This window comes from Entelurus aequoreus, linkage group LG01 (assembly GCF_033978785.1).
Source record: "Entelurus aequoreus isolate RoL-2023_Sb linkage group LG01, RoL_Eaeq_v1.1, whole genome shotgun sequence".
NCBI classification, from domain to species: domain Eukaryota; kingdom Metazoa; phylum Chordata; class Actinopteri; order Syngnathiformes; family Syngnathidae; genus Entelurus; species Entelurus aequoreus.
Genome location: NC_084731.1, coordinates 75,628,376 through 75,652,139, shown reverse-complemented (window position 1 = coordinate 75,652,139; position 23,764 = coordinate 75,628,376). Strand labels below are relative to the sequence as shown.

The 23,764-nt window shown below is 39.6% G+C and overlaps 3 protein-coding genes across 9 annotated transcripts in view; 1 reads left to right on the top strand and 2 right to left on the bottom strand.

Annotated features, from left to right (window-relative positions):
• Positions 1-7,031: 7,031 nt before the first annotated feature.
• On the top strand, positions 7,032-14,302 carry zgc:113363 (uncharacterized protein LOC791449 homolog). Of its 2 annotated transcripts, XM_062058323.1 has the most exons (4): positions 7,032-7,091; positions 7,207-7,336; positions 7,463-7,663; positions 13,279-14,302. In XM_062058323.1, exons 2-4 carry the CDS (start codon positions 7,252-7,254, stop codon positions 13,545-13,547), a joined length of 555 nt encoding a protein of 184 aa, XP_061914307.1. In that variant the 5' UTR covers positions 7,032-7,091; positions 7,207-7,251; the 3' UTR covers positions 13,548-14,302. The 2 variants fall into 2 exon arrangements, with proteins under 2 accessions (XP_061914307.1, XP_061914316.1); XM_062058332.1 differs by having other exon boundaries at positions 7,072-7,336; positions 7,496-7,663.
• LOC133657228 (uncharacterized) lies at positions 9,713-13,590 on the bottom strand. 5 transcript variants are annotated; one of them, XR_009827239.1, is made up of 9 exons: positions 12,700-13,589; positions 11,983-12,034; positions 11,583-11,687; positions 11,291-11,454; positions 10,836-10,886; positions 10,540-10,584; positions 10,430-10,455; positions 10,027-10,343; positions 9,713-9,776 (listed from the first exon to the last, which is right to left on the bottom strand). XR_009827239.1 is itself a non-coding variant. In XM_062058289.1 (9 exons), the coding sequence occupies exons 1-8, from the start codon at positions 12,810-12,812 to the stop codon at positions 10,273-10,275; spliced, it is 627 nt and encodes a 208-aa protein (XP_061914273.1). In that variant the 5' UTR covers positions 12,813-13,590; the 3' UTR covers positions 9,783-10,165; positions 10,234-10,272. The 5 variants fall into 5 exon arrangements, 3 of the variants coding, with proteins under 3 accessions (XP_061914291.1, XP_061914273.1, XP_061914280.1); XM_062058289.1 differs by lacking the exon at positions 9,713-9,776 and having other exon boundaries at positions 9,783-10,165; positions 10,234-10,343; positions 12,700-13,590; XM_062058307.1 differs by lacking the exon at positions 10,027-10,343 and having other exon boundaries at positions 9,752-9,776; positions 10,391-10,455; positions 12,700-13,588.
• A 1,826-nt stretch (positions 14,303-16,128) lies between the features above and the next one.
• Positions 16,129-23,764, bottom strand: part of LOC133657219 (transcription factor E3-like) — a 17,894-nt gene continuing 10,258 nt past the window's right edge. For both annotated transcript variants that reach the window (XM_062058261.1, XM_062058270.1), the window contains exons 7-11: positions 23,033-23,153; positions 16,937-16,993; positions 16,790-16,865; positions 16,575-16,722; positions 16,129-16,500 (exon numbers count right to left, since the gene is read on the bottom strand). In XM_062058261.1, the coding sequence (XP_061914245.1) occupies positions 16,138-16,500; positions 16,575-16,722; positions 16,790-16,865; positions 16,937-16,993; positions 23,033-23,153 (765 nt within the window). In that variant the 3' untranslated portion in view covers positions 16,129-16,137. The remainder of the gene's footprint in view (positions 16,501-16,574; positions 16,723-16,789; positions 16,866-16,936; positions 16,994-23,032; positions 23,154-23,764) is intronic.

Here is a 23,764-nt window from a genome sequence, read left to right as displayed (position 1 = left end):
ATTTGTTCAATCTTGGCCCCAACTTTGTTCAGTTTTAAATTTTGGCCCACTCTGTATTTGAGTTTGACACCCCTGTGTTAGATTGTTAGTATGGACATACCGGTAGACTTTTATATAACAAGCTACATATTTAATGAAAGATAATTACTGTAATTTCACATAAATTTGAAAGTAATTTAAGAAAACAGAAAATGCTATGTATAATTAATTTGGTATTTTTCTGTAAAAAAAATAGAAATAAACATAGTTTGTCATTACTGGCATATTACTTAAAATAACAGGCAGATTCAGATAATGTCTTCAATTCTACAGTTTTATAAACTATTTAAAAAAAAAAAAGAAAAATTACAGTAGAAATTTAGAGTAAATTAACCATAAAAATAGGATTTTTTTTTGGTCAGAAATTCATAACATTGATTTTGATTCATTATTATTTTTTGAACAACAGCATTCTTTTAATTCTCAGGGTTCTAAAAGGGCCTCACATCTATAAAAGTGTGAGTTTTAGGTTTTACTTTCAGCACTTAAATTCTCAGATGAACTTCAGCTTATTCTGTCAATTAAATTTTTGTATTATTTTTTGAATGTTTTTTGTTCATTTTATGCCCTTTTTTTCCAAAAAAAACTTTTTTTTCACGGCACACAATCAAATTATGCAATATTTCCCCAAAAAATATTTCCAAGTTGAATATTTGATGTGAAATACTTTTAGCTTCTGTCTGAAATACATAACATTTATTTTGATTCATTATTATTTTTTGAGCAATGACAGCTTTAAAGAAAAAAACCTTGTGTTATTAGAATCAACATTCGAACAAATACCTGACGGAGCAGGTGGCGACTTTGGAAGAATAAAACGCACACCTGAAGGACGATGCTGAGCGCAGAAGCCGTTCTTCGAACCTCCGTTTCGTTGGTGTCCTGAGCGAGGTGAAAGAAATGACGTCATTGCCTTCATCGGTGACCTCATCCCGTTACTCCTCGGCACGGGGCCTGTCCATAGTTCTCACAGCTTATCAGGCGAAACAGCTCCGGGGCGCCATCCTCTGGAGGGGGCGCCAAATTGCAGAATGTAAAAAAAATGTAAACAATAACAACATGTAAATAAAAATATTTGTATAATGCACATTTTGTACACTTAATTGGAACGTTTTTTTAATTTTTTTATTGTTTAAATAACCTATAAATCAGGCGAAACAGCTCCGGGGCGCCATCCTCTGGAGGAGGCGCCAAATTAGAGAATGTAAAAAAAATTAAATGTCATCAATAAGAACATGTAAATAAAAATGTTTGTATAATGCGCATTCTGTACACTTAATTGGAACGTTTTTTTTTTATGTTTTTTTTTTAAAAATAACCTAATAATCAAGCGAAACTGGCGCCATCCTCTGGAGGGGGCGCCAAATTGCAAAATGTAAACAATAAAAACATGTAAATAAAAATATTTGTATAATGCGCATTCTGTACACTTAATTTGAATGTTTTTGTTTTCTTTAAATAACCTAATAATCAGGCTTAATTTGACTCAACACGGGGAACCTTACCTGGCCCGGACACGGAAAGGATTGACAGATTGATGGCGGAAGGCAAAGCTCTCAATTTACCGGTCGATCTATACGTTCCCATCCTCACCTATGGTCATGAGCTTTGGGTTATGACAGAAAGGACAAGATCACGGGTACAAGTGGCCGAAATTAGTTTCCTCCGCCGGGTGGCGGGGCTCTCCCTTAGAGATAGGGTGAGAAGCTCTGCCATCCAGGGGGCGCTCAAATTAAAGCCGCTGCTTCTCCACATCGAGAGGAGCCAGATGAGGGGGTTTGGGCATCTGGTCAGGATGCCACCCGAACACCTCCGACCGGTAGGAGGCCACGGGGAAGACCCAGGACACGTTGGGAAGACTATGTCTCCCAGCTGGCCTGGGAACGCCTCGGGATCCCCCGGGAAGAGCTGGACGAAGTGGCTGGGGAGAGGAAAGTCTGGGCTTCCCTGCTTAGGCTGCTGCCCCCGCGACCCGACCTCAGATAAGCGGAAGAAAATGGTTTCCGCTTAACGTTTTTGTCTTCTTTAAATAACCTAATAATCAGGCGAAACAGTTCGGGGCGCCATCCTCTGGAGGAGGCGCCAAATTACAGAATGTGAAATAAATAAATAATTAAATGTCAACAATAAAAACATGTAAATAAAAATGTTTGTTTAATGTGCATTCTGTACACTTAAATGGAACGGTTTTTTTTGTTTTTTGTTTTTTTTAAATAACCTAATAATCAGGCGAAACAGACGGCATCCTCTGGAGGGGGCGCCAAATTGCAGAATGTAAAAAAAACGTAAACAATAAAAACATGTAAATAAAAATATTTGTATAATGTGCATTACGTATACTTAATTGGAACGTTTTTTTCCCCTTTAAATAACGTAATGATCAGGCGAAACAGCTCCGGGGCGCCATCCTCTGGAGGGGTCGCCAAATTGCAGAATGTAAAAAAAACGTAAACAATAAAAACATGTAAATAAAAATATTTGTATAATGTGCATTACGTATACTTAATTGGAACGCTTTTTTCCCCTTTAAATAACGTAATGATCAGGCGAAACAGCTCCGTTGCGCCATCCTCTGGAGGGGGCGCCAAATTGCAGAATGTGGAAAAAAAAAAAATTAAATGTCAACGAAAACATGTAAATAAAAATGTTTGTACAATGTGCATTCTGTACACTTAATTGGAACGTTTTTTTAAATAACCTAATAATCAGGCGAAACAGGCGCCATCCTGTGGAGGGGGCGCCAAGTTGCAAAATGTAAAATAAAACAAATGTGAACCATAAAATTATGTAAATAAAATGTTTGTATAATGCACACTCTGTACACTTAATTGGAACAGTTTTTTTTTTTTTTAAATAACCTATGACCTATGACACCTTTTCTTCGCCCATGCGGCATGATAACCTGCTGAAACTGAACAATAATGAAGTTATTCTTTGTTGTAAGTTTATTTTTTACATATTTGATCATATTTACCGTATACTCAAAATTGTTTTTTCTTTCTCGGGGACGTAACAGAAAATAATTGAGTAGCACTGGTTTAAAGTCACGTAGCACAAGGATGTGTTTTTCGCTGCCAGGCTCCGCCCACTATGAATAGGTAGAAATAATTGCTGACCAATCCAGCACTTCACGGTGTCATCGTCATCATTTGTACCAAATAGGCTCAGAATCTGACATCGCCGAGCGTTTTTTTTTAAAGTTTCAGACGTTGTGATGAGCCATCGGATCAAAGTTTGGCACCATGCCACGCCCACATCATACATTTGGCGCCATGCCACGCCCACATCCTGTGACGTAGGCAAATTTCTTTCGCAAATTACCATCTTTTGGCTTTTTTGGCCCAAGTCCCTTGAAGGAGTTGCTTGAAGTACGACCCCTGTTTTTCAGCCTACAACTGGCCGAAAGAAACCAAGATGGCCGACTTCCTGTTTGCTTTCAAGTAAGGGTTCTTGAAACTTTTTATGCACGTCCTCTCATGATTTTCGTGATGATATGTGACTCTGGCAGCGGGGGTTCCTTTTTTCAAATTTTTTAAGGGGGCGCTACTGAGTCAAATTAAAAATTTCCTCTTTGCGCCCCCCCCAATTTTTATTTTTATTTTTCGGTGGAGCTGAGGCGCCTGCATGTTAAGGGCCTCATGAATGACTGCTCATTTGATTGGTCGCTGCAACGGATGTTTCCAAGTCTTCAAGAAAGAAAGAAGGAAAGAAAGAAGGAAAGAAAGCAGGAAAGAAAGAAGGAATGAAAGAAAAAAGAAGGAAAGAAGGAAAGAAGGAAAGAAAGAAATAAAGAAAGAAGGAAGGAAATAAAGAAAGAATGAAGTGAAGGAGTAAAGAAAAAAGAAAGAAAGAAAGAAAGAAAGAAAGAAGGAAGGAAATAAAGAAAGAAAGAAGTGAAGAAGGAAAGAATGAACAAAAGAAAGAAGGAACTAAAGAAAGAAGGAACGAAAGAAAGAAAGAAGGAAATAAAGAAAGAAGGAAAGAAAGAATGAAGGAAAGAAAGAAAGAAAGAAAGAAAGAAAGAAAGAAAGAAAGAAAGAAAGAAAGAAAGAAAGAAAGAAAAAAGAAGGAAAGAAGGAAAGAAAGAAATAAAGAAAGAAGGAAGGAAATAAAGAAAGAATGAAGTGAAGGAGTAAAGAAAAAAGAAGGAAAGAAAGAAAGAAAGAAAGAAGGAAGGAAATAAAGAAAGAAAGAAGTGAAGAAGGAAAGAATGAACAAAAGAAAGAAGGAACTAAAGAAAGAAGGAACGAAAGAAAGAAAGAAGGAAATAAAGAAAGAAGGAAAGAAAGAATGAAGGAAAGAAAGAAAGAAAGAAAGAAAGAAAGAAAGAAAGAAAGAAAGAAAGAAAGAAAGAAAGAAAGAAAGAAAGAAAAAAGAAGGAAAGAAGGAAAGAAGGAAAGAAGGAAAGAAAGAAACAAAGAAAGAAGGAAGGAAATAAAGAAAGAATGAAGTGAAGGAGTAAAGAAAAAAGAAGGAAAGAAAGAAAGAAAGAAAGAAGGAAGGAAATAAAGAAAGAAAGAAGTGAAGAAGGAAAGAATGAACAAAAGAAAGAAGGAACTAAAGAAAGAAGGAACGAAAGAAAGAAAGAAGGAAATAAAGAAAGAAGGAAAGAAAGAATGAAGGAAAGAAAGAAAGAAAGAAAGAAAGAAAGAAAGAAAGAAAGAAAGAAAGAAAGAAAGAAAGAAAGAAAGAAAGAAAAGAAGGAAAGAAAGAAAGATACAAGGAAATAAAGAAAGAAAAAAAAAGAAAGAAAGAAAGAAAAAAAGAAAGAAAAAAGAAAGAAATCTTAGTGAATGTGTAACATTAGATGACCTACATAGTTTAAGCATCATCAGGGTTGTGACGGAAGCAGATTTTTACATATATCCATATTTAAGTGTTACTTCTTTATTTTCATAGTCATATTACAAAACAGCTAGTGTTCTTCCAATTGTGCTCTTTCTAGTTGTCTGCAAGTACTGTGTGTGCTAATCTTGACTTTAGGACTGTAAGGAGGACAGATACTCCTTTTCCTTATCTATTCCTGTGTCCAGCTGAGGAGAAGAATGGACAAGTGTATTCTGATAACGAGGGTGGGAGGGAGAGACATAGGATAGAGGACAACACTTCGGTAAATTAGAGTAGATCGATCTTAGCTGCGCTAGTGAACGCTTCTGTACTGGATTGGTCTCACGTTTATTTTCAAAGCTTTGAAAATAAATCACAAAATACCTATTCTGTCTGGTGGTCAAATTGAACTCAGCTTATGTGTCATGAAAAGAACTTGGAAGCAGCCAGCACAATTTAATTTCTCTGGGAGGAAGATCTGCTGGGACGCAACAGTTCCTAATAGTTTGTGAAGGAAAACATTACAGCTTGTGAAGAAATTACATAGTGATAGCATAGACTAGACTAGACTAGTCTAGCATAGACTAGACTAACAAAGACTAGTCTAGCATAGACTAGACTAGCATTGACTAGACTAGACTAGCATAGACTAGACTAACATAGACTAGACTAGCATAGACTAGACTAGCATAGGCTAGACTAACATAGACTAGACTAACAGTCTAGAATAGCATAGACTAGACTAACAGACTAGACTAGCATAGGCTAGACTAACATAGGCTAGACTAACATAGTCTAGACTAGCATAGACTAGACTAGACTAGCATAGACTAGACTAACATAGCTTAGACTAACATAGACTAAACTAGCATACACTAGACTAACATAGACTAGACTAGCAGAGACTAGACTGGACTAAAATAAATTACACTAACAGACTAGACTAGCATAGACTAGACTAGATTAGCATAGGCTAGACTAACATAGACTAGACTAGACTAACATAGACTAGACTAACATAGACTAGACTAGCATACACTAGACTAACATAGACTAGACTAGCATAGGCTAGACTAGACTAACATAGACCAGAGTAGCATAGACTAGACTAGATTATCTTAGGCTAGACTAACAGACTAGACTAGCATAGACTAGACTAACATAGACTAGACTAGTATAGACTAGACTATCATAGACTAGACTAACATAGACTAGACTAACATACTCCAGACTAGCATAGACTAGACTAGATTATCTTAGGCTAGACTAACATATACTAGACTAGCATAGACTAGACTAACATAGACCAGACTAGTGTAGACTAGACTAGCATATACTAGACCAGCATAGACTAGACTAGACTAGCATAGAGTAGACTAGACTAGCATAGACTACACTAACATAGATTAGCATATACTAGACTAGCATAGACTAGACTAGCATTGAATAGACTAGACTATCATAGACTAGACTAGTATAGCCTAGTCTAGACTAACTTAGTCTAGACTAGCATAGCCTAGACTAGCATAGACTATTCTAGACTAACATAGATTAACATAGACTAGACTAACATAGACTAGACTAGCATAGACTAGCATAGACTACTAGAGCATACAATCACTATTTAACAGTATTATTATCATGTCTAACCGCCCCTAAAAATGGGTGTTCCTGCTTCCTGGCTGTGTGTACATTTATGGCTCCAGCACCCCCGTGTCCCCGTAAGGGACAAGCGGTAGGAAATGGATGGATGGATGGACGACTTCAGCATGCTTCCTTTATCCAGCAGGTGTCATGATGAACAAGATGGCGGCAAAAGTGGCGACCAATCAAATGAGCTCCGGGGAGCGGGGGGCGTGGTCATGCCTGTTTCTAAACTCGCAAGTGGGCGAGGAAAAAGTACACGTTGAACATGAGCTGCACTACGCTGTACAGCCACGGGGAGGCAGCACTGTGACGTCACAACTGTTGTTGTTGTCACGTGACTATTGTTGCCGTTTACAACCAAATTGTATTGAAATCCCTCCAACTAATTGTGTGACATTTATTCTTCAACATCCTGCTCATTTACACAATATGAAGGTAATGGGGACCCTCGTGGGGGGAGGGGCGCTACACACGCATGCGCACACACTAGTGCGCGACCACCCAATTTAAAACACACACGCACACACACGCTCACACACACTGAATTGGAAACACTGACACGCGTGAGGAGGTAGCAGGTTGGAAACATTTGTTCTTGTTAAATGTAACTAACATATTTTAATGACCTTATTAATATTTTAACATTATCACAAGTAAAAAAAGTTTTTTTTTTTTTGTAATGTATTTTTGTAGAAGAAGTTGGATTGTTTAGAAAGTCCTCTCCTCTCATTGGTCAGCATGGACGCCTCGACGAGCTCCAGCCAATCAGAGTGCATCTCCAGTCAGCCCGTGCCCAACAGACCACGCCCACTGCAATGTGCAGGTGACCTAAGATGCTAATGTTAGCTTAGCATAGTGTTCCTTTTTTCAAATGCTTTATTATTATTATTATTATTATTATTATTATTATTATTATTATTATTATTATTATTATCATTGTCACCTGCAGACAAGGCCCCACCCCTTCGCTCTGTTACCACAGAGGACGAAGACTTGTCGGTGGCCCCTACCCCTTTGTGTGCCTCCACGCATCCATTTCCTGTTTCATCCACAAGCACTCGCCATCCTCATCACCACCACCTCTCCTCCAATACAAGCCCCACCTCCTTCAAGGTGGACGCCGCCCACATCAAAGAAGTAGCAGGAGACGGTGAGTAAACAAGATTTATGTTTATTTATTATCCTAAAAACAAATACTTTGCTGCCAATGGGCGCCCGGCTCTCTCTGCTGTTGAGTAGCTAACGCTTCACTTTGTCTTTTTTCAACGTGCTAGTTTAGTTCACTGACACTTTGGGACAGGAAGTAGAAAAATGAACACACACACACCCAGCATGTTTATCAGCGGGACACCGTCATGGACCTTATCTCTCTGTAACACACACACACACACACATGCACACACACACACACACACACACACACACACACACACACACACACACACACACACACACACACACACACACACACACACACACACACACACACACACACACACACACACACACACACACACACACACAGAGAAAACATTACATGCAGTGTCCGCCCAGGTCAGTGAACGCAACATCTCTGCAGACAGATGACACTATGATCTCCTCTTCTCCGCAGTTGCGTTCACTTTCCATGCCGAGAATTGTAAACACAACGCATTCACTGTGTAAATAATATTTAGGAGTGTTCTGTGTTGCGTTCAAAGACAGCGCATTCACTGTCTGCGGACGATTGAAGTAATGATGCCTTCACTGTCCCTGTCAATCTGTTGAGTCAATGTCAGTGAACGCAACATCTGCACTATGATCTCTTCTCTCCTCCGCTGATGCGTTTACTGTCCATGCAGGCAGTTGTAAACACGACACATTCAGATTATATTGAAGTGATTCTGCCTCCGCTGTCCTGTGCTGCGTTCACTGTCCCTACAGACAGTTGTAAAGACGACGCTTTGAAAGTGTGCTGATTATTTTGAAATTATACCTTTAGGGTCCTGTGTTGCGTTCACTGTCCCTGCAGACAGTTGTAAACACGAAACATTCACTGTGTGCAGATTATATTGAAGTGATTCTCCCTTCACTGCCCTGTGCTGCGTTCACTGTCTCGACAGACACTTGTACAGACGACACTTTCAAAGTGCGCTGATTATTTTGAAATGATACATTTACGGTCCTGTGTTGCATTCACTGTCCATGCAGGCAGTTGTAACCACGACACATTCAGATTATATTGAAGTCATTCTGCCTCCGCTGCCCTGTGCTGCGTTCACTGTTCCTACAGACAGTTGTGAAGATGAAGCATCCGATGTGTGCAGATTTTTTTGAAACAATAATGCCTTCACTGTCCTGTGTTGCGTTCACTAGTGCATATTATTCAAGTCCCGATGCCTTCACTGTCCCTGTAAATTTTCTAAGTCATTGAACGCAACATTTGTACAGACAGAGGATTTTTGACCTCATGATGTCCTCTTCTCTCCTCCACAGTTGTGTTTATTGTCCATGCAGACAGTTGTAAAAGCGACACATTTAATTGTGTGCAGATTATTTTGAAATTATGATGCCTTCACTGTCCTGTGTTGCGTTCACTATCCCTGCAGAAGGTGCATATTATTTAAATCATGATGCCTTCACTGTCCCTGTCAATCGTCTGATTCTTTGAAAGCAACATCTGTGCAGACAGATGATGATCTTTGCTCCTAATCTCGGCTCGGTCACACCAATTTTCTTCCCATTACAAAAACCTTCCTACCCCCCATTTACTTCCGGGGTCATTTCCGCTTACGTCATTTCCTCTTACGTCATTGACAGCGATCGATAGCACTTCGTTTGACTCTTTTTTATAATACAGCGTTAACAAAACGTCTGTATTAATCGGACAAGTATTAATCTGACAAATTAACTTGAGGATATTCCTGACTGCACATTTGACTCGTGGACATATGCGGAAATGAATAACAGTGTACAATAAGTTAATTCATTATCAATCAACATTATCAAACTTTATTAAAACTAAATGTATTCGTTAAATTCAGTTTTTTTTAGTTCTCTGTGTAAGTGAAGTAAATTAAAATGACATTTATGTGCACATATGTACCTCAGTGAAGTCAGATGACCCGTGGTCAGACAAATGACAATATTTAGAATAAGAACATAAAAATAAAGAAAAACCTTGGGTATTTCTTCAAGACTTTAAAATGAGGCAAAAAACTGCAATGTAAAATGATTTTTTATTGTTTACAAATGTTTTGTTCCAAACATTGCACGAGCTGCACCTAAAGAATGGGGAACACAGATAAAGGACAAAGCATCAATTATAATCACAAGTGGTGGTCACCTCAGAAGTAGACATGTTATAGTGAAAAGCTCTTAAACCACATCAAGGTACAAACCAATAAAGGTTATTAGATTATTATTTTTGAACCAGTTATTTTTTTCCCCCAGCTTACATATTTCTCCAATCATGTTTTTTTATGGAGCAACATAGGTATGATACAATTTATTCACTTTTGTGTCACGGCATACCAGTACTGTATTCAGTTATTCTTTGATGACGCAGTCGATGGCCTGGACTGAGTTTCTGGATACCCTAAAGACTGGCTGAAGAATGCCCTGCAATAGGCCGCTCGCCTTGTCTGTCCATTAACAGAACCTCTGGCCATGCCTTTGGGGAAATTGAAGAAAAGCTCTTCAGATTACAGTTACTAATCCATCCATCCATCCATTTTCTACCGCTTGTCCCTTTTTGGGGTCACGGGGGGTCGCTGTAGCCTATCTCAGCTGCATTCGGGCGGAAGGCAGGGTACACCCTGGACAAGTCGCCACCTCATCGCAGGCAGTTACTAATCATGGTAAACAATACATCAGATATTTCAAGAAGTTGTCCTACCCTTCAATGCCAAAGCGCTCCATTAGAAGGACACACCACCAACGCCGGATTGACTGCATGTCCAGCTAGAGCAGATATAACAATGAGTTAATTATTGTTACCTCTCAGAGCCGCTTATTTTGAAATCTTTTAAATATCTAAATACTTACCACACTGTAGTGAAAAGTAGTGTCCGTACAGAGCCAGAGGGAGTACTAAAAATAGAAAATAGTAATTTTTCTGAGCACATGTAATAATTGTGTAATGAAAAAAATATTTCTCTACTTTGTAATAATCTACTAAATTGATGAAAAGAGCCGTCAACATCAATACTGGAAATGTGATAGATAGGAATATCTCTGGAAGCAATAATTGCAACCAAATATTTTTGTAATTTGATGCTGTGTTTCACATCATTGTGGGGGAAGTTTAACCTACTCTTCTTCTTTAAAAATGCTCAACTTACCATGAGCATGAAAACACCACAGTCATTCCCCGAGGTCTGGCGTGGGATCTCCTGGTAATACACATTAGCACCATGAAAATGTATACAGCCTTTGGGTTTACTACAAGAAATTTATATTTTATAGAGTAAACCTATTACCTGCATAACTCCGTAACATCAAGGGAATGAGTTCTGGCTTGGTCATCACCAATATGACAATCATGAAACATTTTACCAGTAACGTTGTGGTTAGAATTCAATATTGCATTCAAGCATGTGAGTACATTCAGACTGAATTACAATCCTAGAGTACAATAGTCAAAGACCACCATTTACTTGGTTTCCAATCAAATAATTTTTTCTTTGCAAATGTTTTCACAGATAACAATCAAACTGATGTATTGAGCTGAAAATAGAAAAAAAGCCATCAGCGATACTTTTGGTATGAAATGTAATGGGACATTAGATAAGCATACCTGTAGATGGTCTGGCTCCAGTTTGGGTCCATGGTTCGCCCAGGTCTCCCTTTCTTCCTCGCATCCTTCTTGAGGACCTCCATTCCAGGTTGGATGATGAAGCGCTTGACCCCCTCTTCATCCAATTTCTGTCTCTCTTGGGCCCTCTCCACATTGTTGATCACCTTAATTGATTGAAGATGTTTAGATTACAGAGCATTTAAAGAAAAATAAATAACTAAATATTAACCAGTAGCCATTAAGTAATCATCCTTCAACAGGACACGTTGTCATACATCAACATAATGAGTACCTTTCCAAAAACGTCCTCATCCTGGCCAACTCGGAGCTGCACAAAGGCCTCCAGAGAATCAGCCTGGTCAGGAGCTGCCATCACCTCAGGACACTCAGTTGTAACCTTTAACACATTGAAAGACAACACAGACTTCTAAGTATGAATTTATGGCTACAAAGACACTTTCATCTACACAGGAGCGTATTGTTTTGTTCAAAAGGCTGTGGTTATATTAGGGTCCTGGAATGTATGAATGGCACGAATATAATTTCTTATGGGAATATTTGTCTCACAAAATGAGTTTCACATAATGAGCTCGTCTAGGAATGAAATGAACTCATATTGCGAGGTACCACTGTGTAATGAGCACTCATTTTGATTTGACCTACATAGAGCTAAATAAAAACAAACCACCTACCTCCGTAAACATCCGTGCCTCTCGACCAAACATCAGGCGGAAGGGGGAGTACCTGGTTTTGGTAATGGGAAGAAAATTGGCGTGACACCTCCTCCCTGGTTGCGTTCACTGTCCATGCAGAGAGTTGTAAAGATGACACTTTCACTGTTTGTAGATTATTTTGAAGTTATTATGCCTTTCTCTATCCTGTGTTGTGTTCACTGTCCCTATATACAGCTGGAAAGACGACGCTTTCACTGTGAGCATATTATTTTGAAACGATGATGCCTTTACTGTCAATCTGTTGCGTTCACTAGTGCATATTATTTAAGCATGATGCCTTCACTGTCCCTGTCAATCCTTTGCGTTCACTATCCCTGTAGACAGTGCATGATATTTAAATCATGATGCCTTCAATGTGTTGCGTTCATGAGTGCATATTAATTAAATCATGATGCCGTCACTGTCCCTGTCAATCTTCTGAGTCACTGAACACAATATATGTGCAAATTATTTTGAAATGATGATGCCTTCACCGTCCTGTGTTGCGTTTACTATCCCTGCAGACGGTGATGCCTCCACTGTCCCTAAGTCATTAATGAATGCAACATCTGTGCAGACAGATAATAATTTTTGCTACTAATCTCGATCGGCTCCTCCCGGGTTGCGTTCACTGTCCACGCAGAGTTGTAAACACGACACATTCACTGTGTGCAGATTATTTTGACGTTATCCTACCTTTCTCTATCCTGTGTTGTGTTTACTGTCCCTGCAGGCAGCTGTAAAGACGACGCTTTCACTGTGTGCATATTATTTTGAAACGATGATGCCTTTACGGTCCTGTGTTGCATTTACTGTTTTTGCAGACTGCTGTAAAGGCGGCGCATTTAATGTGTGCAGATTATTTTGAAACAATGATAGACAGTGCATGATATTTAAATCATGATGCCTTCACTGTTTCTGTCAATCTTCTGAGTCATTAAACGCAACATCTGTGCAGATTATTTTGAGACGATGATGCCTTTACGGTCCTGTATTGTGTTCACTATCCCTGCAGACAGTGCACATTATTCAAGTCATGATGCCTTCACTTTCCTGTCAATCATCTGAGTCATTGAACGCTGCATCTGTGTAGACTTTGATTCAAAAATCGCCTCTCCTCCACGGTTGCGTTCACTGTCCACGCAGACAGTTGTAAAGACGACACATTCAGGGTCTGCGAATTATTTCAAGTCATGGTGCCTTCACTGACCGAACAGGTGGTTAAAAAGGCGATACATTCACTGTTTCTATATGTTGCGTTCACTGTCTCTACAGACTGCTGCGTTCACTGTCTGCTGGCGTGCTTGTTCTGCGAGCTTCTGTCCATGTGCTCGGCCGTGGGGGCGTGTCTGCCGTGCGCAGGGGGTGTGGCCTGCTGCTGCGCCGCTGCCAACGACTGCTGCCGCTGCTGCTGCGTGGAGGCACCGTGCACCGACGAGGCGTGTCAGGCGTCGTGGGACTGCGGGATGCTGGGGGAATGCTGCAACTCGGCCGACTGCTTGGAGATTTGTCTGGAATGTTGCTCCATCTGCTTCCCATCTTAAGGAGGCATCCTCGCGACGTCGGCCATGTTTGCAGGACCTCTATGTGTGTGATTGACAGCACAGGAAGAGGCGGGTCCAGGACAAAAAGTGCGCGTCAGAGGAAGGCACCTCCAGACAGGAAGCAGGAAGTGAGTTGTTGCCGCCCCCTGCTGGCGAGTAATTGAAGAAACGTGACACTAAATCAATTGTAAACACTTTATTTCTATATAAAAGTTATATATTTGTATTGTGTGGGTATAAACAACGTTGCGTGATCGGACACAAACACGGATCCCTTTGTGGAACGTGAGCTGTTGCTATAGCAACAAGCCCATCATCACAGCGATTAAAAAAAGAACCAACACTTTGTTGAGTGTTAGCGAGACGATCAGCAGCTAGCATCTTCGGTGACGTTATAATGCCACGGCTAAGTGCTAACCAGTGTTAGCTGACGTCCACAATGCAGTGGAAAAAACCAAGTCACTGACGCCCTCTGCTGGTGAAGATAAAAACTCAACGTCTCCCTTGACGTGCCAGCGATGAACACTTTAAAAGTGACAAAAGCTCAGCATACACACTTTTTACACCTGGAGTGTGAGGTCACGGATGTGGGCGTGTCCAGAAGAAAAATGATTCCACCACTTTTTGAACCAGCACACAAAAATATGCACAAGATAAAAAGCAAAACAAAAAATGTTTGCGGTTGTCGTCTTTGAATCCCGCGACCAATTAGGGCGCAGCTTTTGGCTAAAGAGGGCGCCCATTGGCTGCATGAAGCTGATACATTTCAAAGTTTAAGAGATAACAGTAATAACGGTTTTTTTTTCCAAATATGAAAAATAATCCTTTGTGACATAGTCGCTGGTTAGCATGATGCTAATGTAGCTGGCTACTGTGAGTCCTTATTCGGAGGTCAGGGGTCACTCACACCCGTGGACACAAACGACATGTTTTTTTCCTCTTAAGTCTATTTGTAGCAGTTACCATGGTGACACAGCGTGATGATGCAGTTACCATGGTGACACAGGGTGATGATGCAGTAACCATGGAGACATTGGGTGATGATGCAGTAACCACGGAGATATTGGGTGATGATGCAGTTACCATGGTGACACAGGGTGATGATGCAGTTATCATGGAGACATTGGGTGATGATGCAGTTACCATGGTGACACAGGGTGATGATGCAGTTATTATGGAGACATTGGGTGATGATGCAGTTGTCATGGAGACATTGAGTGATGATGCAGTTACCATGGTGACGCAGGGTGATGATGCAGTTATCGAGACATTGGGTGATGATGCAGTTACCATGGTGACACAGGGTGATGATGCAGTTATCATGGTGACAGGGTGATGATGCAGTTATCATCCAGACATTGGGTGATGATGCAGTTACCATGGGGACATTGGGTGATGCTGCAGTTACCACGGTGACACAGGGTGACGATGCAGTTACCATGGTGACATTGGGTGATGATGCAGTTACCATGGTGACAGATGGTGGTGATGCAGTTACCATGGTGAGACAGGGTGATGATGCCGTTACCATGGTGACAGAGGGTGATGATACAGTTACCATGTTGATACATGGTGATGATGGAGTTACCATGGTGACAGAGGGTGATGATGCAGTTACCATGGTGACAGAGGGTGATGATGCAGTTACCATGGGGACATTGGGTGATGATGCAGTTACCACAATGACACAGGGTGATGATGCAGTTACCATGGTGACATTGGGTGATGAAGCAGTTACCACGGTGACACAGGGTGATGATGCAGTTACCATGGTGATACAGGGTGATTATGGAGTTACCATGGTGACAGAGGGTGATGATGCAGTTACCATGGTGACAGAGGGTGATGATGTATTTACCATGGAGACATTGGGTGATGATGCAATTACCACGGTGACACAGGGTGATGATGCATTTATCGTGGTGACATTGGGTGATGATGCAGTTATCATGGTGACAGAGGGTGATGATGCAGTTACCATGGGGACATTGGGTGATGATGCAGTTACCACGGTGACACAGGGTGACGATGCAGTTACCATGGTGACATTGGGTGATGATGCAGTTACCATGGTGACACAGGGTGATGATGCAGTTACCATGGTGATACAAGGTGACGATGGAGTTACCATGGTGACAAAGGGTGATGATGCAGTTACCATGGTGACAGAGGGTGATGATGCAGTTACTTTGGGGACATTGGGTGATGATGCAGTTACCACGGTGACACAGGGTGATGGTGCAGTTAACATGGAGATATTGGGTGATGATAAAGTTGTCATGGAGCATTGAGCTGCGGTGGTGATGTAGTTACCATGGTGACAGAGGTTTTATGTTGCAATTACCATGGTGAAGGAGGGTTAACAAGATTACCATGGTGACTGAGGGTGGTGACAAAGTTACCATGGTGACAGAGGCTGGCGACAAAGTTGTCAGTAGAGCATGGAGCTTCGGTGGTGATGCAGTTACCATGGAGATAGGGTGTGTTGACATAGTTGTCATAGAAGATGGAGCTACGCTGGTGATGCAGTTACCATGGTGACAGGTTGATGATGCAGTTACCATGGTGACAGACATGTTGTAGATATAGGTCAGAGGTCGTCATCCATGCTGAAGCTGCTCCTCCTGCTGCTGCAGCGTGACACGCCACAGGACAGCATGGGGTCGGCGCCACCCGCGGGCGACATCATGCCCCCACCGTCCTCCATCAGGATGTCTCCCAGGTCATCGAGCGCCACCATCCCGACGTGGTTCATCAGGTCCGGAGAGAAGACGTCGGCAAGCCCATGAGACTCACTGAGCCCGGCCAAGCTAAACGAGTCTAAGGACGGCGGCACGGTGGCACCGGTGGCCAGAGAGAGGAAGGCCCGCGGGTCACCCAGGGCGCCATCCAGAGACGAGGATGAGGAAGAACAAGAGGGGACACCATGGAGACGGGCTTGAAGCTCCAACTCCTGAGAACAACAAACATGGAGACGTGAGCCAGCACTCTGATTGGTGGACTCAGCGTGATGTGGGCGGGGCTCACCTGTATCCTGAGCATCAAGGTTCTGTTGGCGTTTTCCAGGCGTTTGTGTCGACTCTCCACGTCGCGCGCCCGCTGCTGCTCTTTCTGAAGTTTGCGGATGTAATCCACCGACGCCTTCAGGATGCTCCCTTTGTTCCACCTGCTGTCCCTGTCCAATCACAGGCCTCGCCTCGTTAGCGGACGCCACACAAACACACGTTAGCATGCGTACTGACGGGTCGGGTGACTTGGGCACGAGCGCTCCCAGCTCTTTGATGCGGTCGTTGATGTTGTAGCGTCTCCGCCTCTCGACTGCAAAGACAAGGTGGCGTCTTAACGACCTCGTTAGCTGCTGAGTAACGTGCTCGTTAGTGGGGACTCACTCAGGTTGTGGCTGTCCTTCTTCTGTCGCTCCTTCATCAGCACCTTTGTGTCCAACTCTGAAACATCATCATCGTCATGTCAACTTCCTGTTTGCAACTAAATATTCAACACAACTTCCTGTTTGAAACTAAATATTTAACACAACTTTCTGTTTGAAATTAAATATTCAACACAACTTCCTGTTTGCAACTAAATATTCAACACAACTTTCTGTTTGAAACTAAATATTCAACACAACTCAGGTGTAAACTTTGTGGCCCCAAGATTTTATTCTAACGGCCTGTGGCACATTTTAAAAAACAAAAAAACTACTAAAATCAAAATTAGTTTTTCCAAAAATAATTTTTAAAAACATAAAAAAGTGGAATAAAAAAAAAAACCAATCAGGTCAAATTTGAAAAGAAACAGTCTCAATGTTGACTAATAATACTTTTTATTTTATTTTAAACTATCATTGCTCAAAAATAATAATGAATCAAAATCAATTTTGTTATGAATTACTTCACATCAAATATTCCACTTTGAAATATTTTTTGGGTAAAATATTGCATATTTTGTGGGTTTGCCATATATAAAACTAAGAAGAAAGGGCATAAAACATAGAAAACAACAACAACAACAAAAACATTAGCAATATAAAAGAGTATAAAAGGTTGAATGTAGTGAGAAAAAAGTTGTAATGTTGACTTTAATAACACAAAACTGCCTTGCAGGCTGTTTTTTCTTTAAAACTGTCATTGCTCATAAAATTGTAATGAATCAAAATCAATGTCGTTATGAATTATTGACATATTTAAGGCTTCAATTACTTCACATCAAATATTCCACATTCAAATATTTTTTTGGGGAAAACATTGCATTTTTATGTGTTTGCCATACAAAAAATATGTTTTCTTTGCCAAAAAGACCATAAAACAAGCAAATAAAAAAAAAATGCTGATAACAATAAATAAAAACCTAAAAAAAGTGGAATAAAAAAACAAACAGGTCAAATTGAACAAGAAATAGTTGCAATGTTGACTAATAACACAAAGCTGCCACATGTTGTGAATTATTGATCTATTTAAGGCTCCAATTACTTCAAATCAAATATTCCACTTTAAAATATATTTTGGGCAAAATATTGCACATTTTGGGTGTTTGCCATAAAAAAATAAGTTTTCTTCAAAAAGGGCATACAACAAATAAGAAAAATTAGCATTACCAATATAAAAGAGCAAACAGGTTAAATGTAATGAGAAAAAAGTTGACTTTAATAACACAAAGCTGCCTTGCAGGATGTTTTTTTTCTTTCATTAAAACTGTCATTGCTCATAAAATAATAATGGATCAATGTTGTTATGAATTATTTATTTATTATTTAATTATTGACATATTTAAGGCTTCAATTATTTTATAAAATATTCCACTTTGAAATATTTTTTTGGGGAAAATATTGCATTATGGTGTGTTTGCTATGTAAAAAACTATGTTTTCTTTGACAAAAAGAGCATACAACATGAATAATAATAAATAAAAAACATAAAAAACTGGAATAAAAGAGCAAACAGGTTAAATGTAATGAGAAAATAGTTGCAATGTTGACTCTAATAACACAAAGCTGCCTTGCAGGATGGTTTATTTTCAATAATTCATTGTTCAAAAAATAATAATGCATCAAAACCAATGTTGTTATGAATTATTGACCAACTTAAGGCTCCAATTATTTCACATCAAATATTACACTTTAAAATGTTTTTTTGGGAAAATATTGCATATTTTGGGTGTTTGTCATAAAAAAATAACACGTTTTCTTTGACAAAAAGGGCAGAAAACAAATGAAACAAAACAATATAAAAGAGCAAACAGGTTAAATGTAATGAGAAAAAAGTTGCGATATTGACTTTAATAACACAAAGCTGCCTTGCAGGCTGTTTTTTTCTTTAAAACTGTCATTACTTAAAAGATAATAATGAATTAAAATCAATATTGTTATGAATTATTGACATATTTAAGACTTCAATTTAGGGATGTCCGATAATGGCTTTTTGCCGATATCCGATATTGTCCATCTCTTTAATTACCGATACCGATATCAACCGATACCGATATCAACCGATACCGATATATACAGTCGTGGAATTAACACATTATTATGCCTAATTTGGACAACCAGGTATGGTGAAGATAAGGTTTTTTTTTTTTAAATAATAAAATAAAATAAGATGAATAAATTAAAAACATTTTCTTGAATAAAAAAGAAAATAAAACAATATAAAAACAGTTACATAGAAACTAGTAATTAATGAAAATGAGTAAAATTAACTGTTAAAGGTTAGTACTATTAGTGGACCAGCAGCACACACAATCATGTGTGCTTACGGACTGTATCCCTTGCAGACTTTATTGATATATATTGATATATAATGTAGGAACCAGAATATTAATAACAGAAAGAAACAACCCTTTTGTGTGAATGAGTTGAATGAGTGTAAATGAGGGAGGGAGGTTTTTTGGGTTGGTGCACTAATTGTAAGTGTATCTTGTGTTTTTTATGTTGATTTAATAAAAATTTAAAAAACGATACCGATAATAAAAAAAAACGATACTGATAATTTCCGATATGACATTTTAAAGCATTTATCAGCCGATATTATCGGACATCTCTACTTCAATTACTTCACATCAAATATTCCAAGTTTAAATATTTTTTGGGGAGAAAATATTGCATTTTTGTTTGTTTGCCATTTAAAAAAACTGTGTTTTCTTTGACAAAAAGGGCATAAAACATGAATAATAATAAATAAAAAACATAAAAAAGTGGAATAAAAGAGCAAACAGGTTAAATGTAATGAGAAATTAGTTGCAATATTGACTTTAATAACACAAAGCTGCCTTGCAGGATGTTTTATTTTCAATAAATTGTCATTAAGGATGCCCGATAATGGCTTTTTGCCGATATCCGATATTCCGATATTGTCCAACTCTTTAATTACCGATACCGATATCAACCAATACAGATATCAACTGATACCGATATATACAGTCGTGGAATTAACACATTATTATGCCTAATTTGGACAACCAGGTATGGTGAAGATAAGGTACTTAAAAAAATTTTTTTATAAAATAAAATAAGATAAATAAATTAAAAACATTTTCTTGAATAAAAAAGAAAGTAAAACAATATAAAAACAGTAACATAGAAACTAGTAATTAATGAAAATTTGTAAAATGAACTGTTAAAGGTTAGTACTATTAATGGACCAGCAGCACGCACAATCATGTGTGCTTACGGACTGTATCCCTTGCAGACTTTATTGATATATATTGATATATAATGTAGGAACCAGAATATTAATAACAGAAAGAAACAACCCTTTTGTGTGAATGAGTGTAAATGGGGGAGGGAGGTTTTTTGGGTTGGTGCACTAATTGTAAGTGTATCTTGTGTTTTTTTATGTTGATTTAATAAAAAAAAACAAAAACAAAAAACCCAAAAAAAAACGATACTGACAATAAAAAAAAACGATACCGATAATTTACGATATTACATTTTAACGCAATTATTGGCCGATAATATCAGCAGGCCGATATTATCGGACATCTCTAATTGTCATTGTTCAAAAAATAATAATGCATCAAAATCAATGTTGTTATGAATTATTGACATATTTAAGGCTCTAAATACTCTACATCAAATATTTAACATTACATTTTTTGGGGAGATATATTGCATATTTTGTGCTTTTGTAATAAAAAACAAGGTTTTCTTTGACAAAAAAGGGCATTTAAAAAAAAAATACTTTATATCAACATATCACCTGACGTTGATTTACAGATTCAAGTGTTGAATAATAATACAAATAAAATATTGTATGACATATTCTTTAACATTTTTAAGACTGAGACTGGGACCAAACTTGAGGGGAGCCCTAAAGTTAAATCAAATCTGTATATTGTATTGGTTATAGGGACGGCGTGGCGAAGTTGGTAGAGTGGCTGTGCCAGCAATCGGAGTGTTGCTGGTTACTGGGGTTCAATTCCCACCTTCTACCTTCCTAGTCACGTCCGTTGTGTCCTTGGGCAAGACACTTCACCCTTTGCCTCTGATGGCTGCTGGTTAGCGCCTTGCATGGCAGCTCCCGCCATCAGTGTGTGAATGTGTGTGTGAATGGGTAAATGCGGAAATACTGTCAAAGCGCTTTGAGTACCTTGAAGGTAGAAAAGCGCTATACAAGTATAACCCATTTATCATTTATTATTTATTGGTAGAATGAAAAATATGAAAATGGCCCCCCGCATGCTCGGATTTTTCAGTGTGCGGTCCTCAGTGGAAAAAGTCTGGACCCCCGTGGCCTACATCCTGTTTTTTATAGCGCTTCACTTCTTTTTACACTTGTGAAGAGTGTGTTTGAAGGAAAGAGTTCATTCAACAGGAACTGAGAAGCGACGATGTCGTCAAGTTTGTGCATGTGAGGATGCAGTTCTGCTGACTCAGCAAAGAGGAGGAAGTCTCTCTTGCTCTAACACGCACACACACACACACACACACACCCGCACACGGACACGCACTCACGCACAGCCAGGATAGGGGCTGGGCTAATCAGCAGTGTGTTACATCATCAATCAGTACATGGTAACCACGGCAACCTTAAAGTAGCTGTAGAGTGGAAAAACAAGTTGTCTCTGTATTGAACTATTATCATATTTATCTGATTTATGACCCCAAAAGACTTCCAAAGTTTGCAAATAAATAAATAAGATCAAAATAGTATCAATCTCACGGAGATTCCAGAGTGATTTTGAAAGTTAATGAGGAAGCCACGCGATCGGTGAGACACAGAGGAGGAGCCACAGATCCCTTCCCCATCAACAACAATGCTAATCAAGCAGACTTTGCGAGAGCCAACAACGATTACTTTGGGAAAAGTTATGATCCAGAACCTTATGTTTCTGAGCCCGAACACAAAGAGGATGAGTAATAAGTTTTAGAAGCCGAGTGCTAAACGGATGTAGCTTTATTCTGACACTATAGCATTAGCAGCATTGCTAGGTGCTAAACATACAAACTAACCATTTAAACCATAATAAAACAAACACCTTCTGTAATATTTCCACTCTCGCTGGGCTGCCTACCAACAGGACGCTCACATAATCCCGTTTAGATGAAGATTCAGTCACAATCCTCACGAAGGGTGAAAAAAAAGCAACAACTAGCGTCTTTTTCACCACCTCGGGTATGTAAAAGTGGACCAGCCTGTCGGTCCATGGCCCCATTAGTCTACTAGCAGTTAAACGATGCATGAATTACAATCTAGAATTGACTTTTAGCAAGTTTGAGACCAAGCAGAAGCAGCCGTCAGCTCAGCGTGTCAACAATAGCAGCGTAAACTAGCATTAGCTCACAGCTACCGAAAATAGTCCGTCTGCGTTAGCGCTTATAATAACAATATCACTCATATTTGGTTAATTTTCCGGTCACGACATGTAAATGGAGTATTGTTGGTGATTTCTGGATGTTTTTAGAGAGTATAATGAGAGGACCCTCCATTTGTTGACTCAATTGCTAGCTTTTTATTTACGATTTAGAATGCATAAAAAAGCCAATCATCTTGTCTTACATAAGTATTGTGAATGATAAACAGCACAGCTATCTCCAATGTTTGCATATTTCCAGTGTGACTGATCTAATAATATGGTCAGATTTCCTATATGACTGATCTAATAATATGGTCCGATTTCCAGTATGACTGATCTAATAATATGATCAGATTTCCAGTATGACTGATCTAATAATATGGTCAGACTTCCAGTATGACTGATCTAATAATATGGACAGATTTCCAGTATGACTGATCTAATAATATGGTCAGATTTGTCCAGTATGACTGATCTAATAATATGGTCAGAGTGCAGAAACGTTAGAAGCTACAAAACATTGCCGGGAGTATTCAAAATGGCCGACTGAATTTGTGGCATTTTGTGATGTTTAGACGGCATTTTCAGGTGCTTTGCAGATTGTAAACAGGACTGGATATGTTCCATGGATACAGTGGAACATAATTAAAAATATAACTTGTTTGTTTCTGCTCCTTAAAAACATTTGCACCCACCGTTGACCTCTTGCTTGATGGCCAGCAGGTCGGCCGGGCAGCTGTTGCTCACGGCGAGCGTGGGCGTGGCCATCCCGCCGCTGTCCCCGTAGACGTCCGGCGCCGTTCCCGCCGCGGGCAGCTGCAACGACCAATCAGAGCACAGCGTCACCTTTGCCGTCACAGATGACACGCCCACAAGAATGGCACAAATAAAAACACCAAAGTGTAAATAACATGCTAATGCTAATGCTAACGTGCCGAGTCAACAGGAAGTAGCGACAAAACCTTTTTCTGTGTGCCACGTCATGAAATATGGCCACAAGTCTTCAGCCGGCAACAATTGTAAACGCTAAGACTCGCTCATGGGTTTCATTCTCTCGGGGGGTCCCTCTGAGGTCAAAGGTCACAGCTTCAATCCAAACAAGAAACTTTACCTGAGCTTTGATTTTCTTCTTGTCATGTTCCTGCAGGAAGACCACAATCCTCATCGTGCTGCCGCGACACAAACTGACTGACTGAGTGACTGAACGCACACACACACACACACACACACCAGCACACACACACACCAGCACACACACACCAGCACACACACACACACACACACTCTTCCCCTTTCTTCCCCGGCTGTTCTGAAAATGAGGAAACTTCTCTCTCTCAGAGGAAAAACCAAAAACTTCCCTCAGCAGACTTTTAGTCATGCACACACACACACACACACACACACACACACACACACACACACACACA

Coding starts and splice junctions, on each gene's coding strand:
- zgc:113363 (XM_062058323.1), top strand. CDS start 7,252: ATGGACGCCTCGACGAGCTCCAGCCAATCAGAGTGCATCTCCAGTCAG. Junction 7,337..7,462: donor ACGCCCACTGCAATGTGCAG/GTGACCTAAGAT, acceptor TGTCACCTGCAG/ACAAGGCCCCACCCCTTCGC. Junction 7,664..13,278: donor CAAAGAAGTAGCAGGAGACG/GTGAGTAAACAA, acceptor CTGTCTCTACAG/ACTGCTGCGTTCACTGTCTG.
- LOC133657228 (XM_062058289.1), bottom strand. CDS start 12,812: ATGCAACACAGGACCGTAAAGGCATCATCGTTTCAAAATAATATGCAC. Junction 10,456..10,539: donor CTACTTTTCACTACAGTGTG/GTAAGTATTTAG, acceptor TATCTGCTCTAG/CTGGACATGCAGTCAATCCG. Junction 10,344..10,429: donor ATGCAGTCAATCCGGCGTTG/GTGGTGTGTCCT, acceptor TACCATGATTAG/TAACTGCCTGCGATGAGGTG.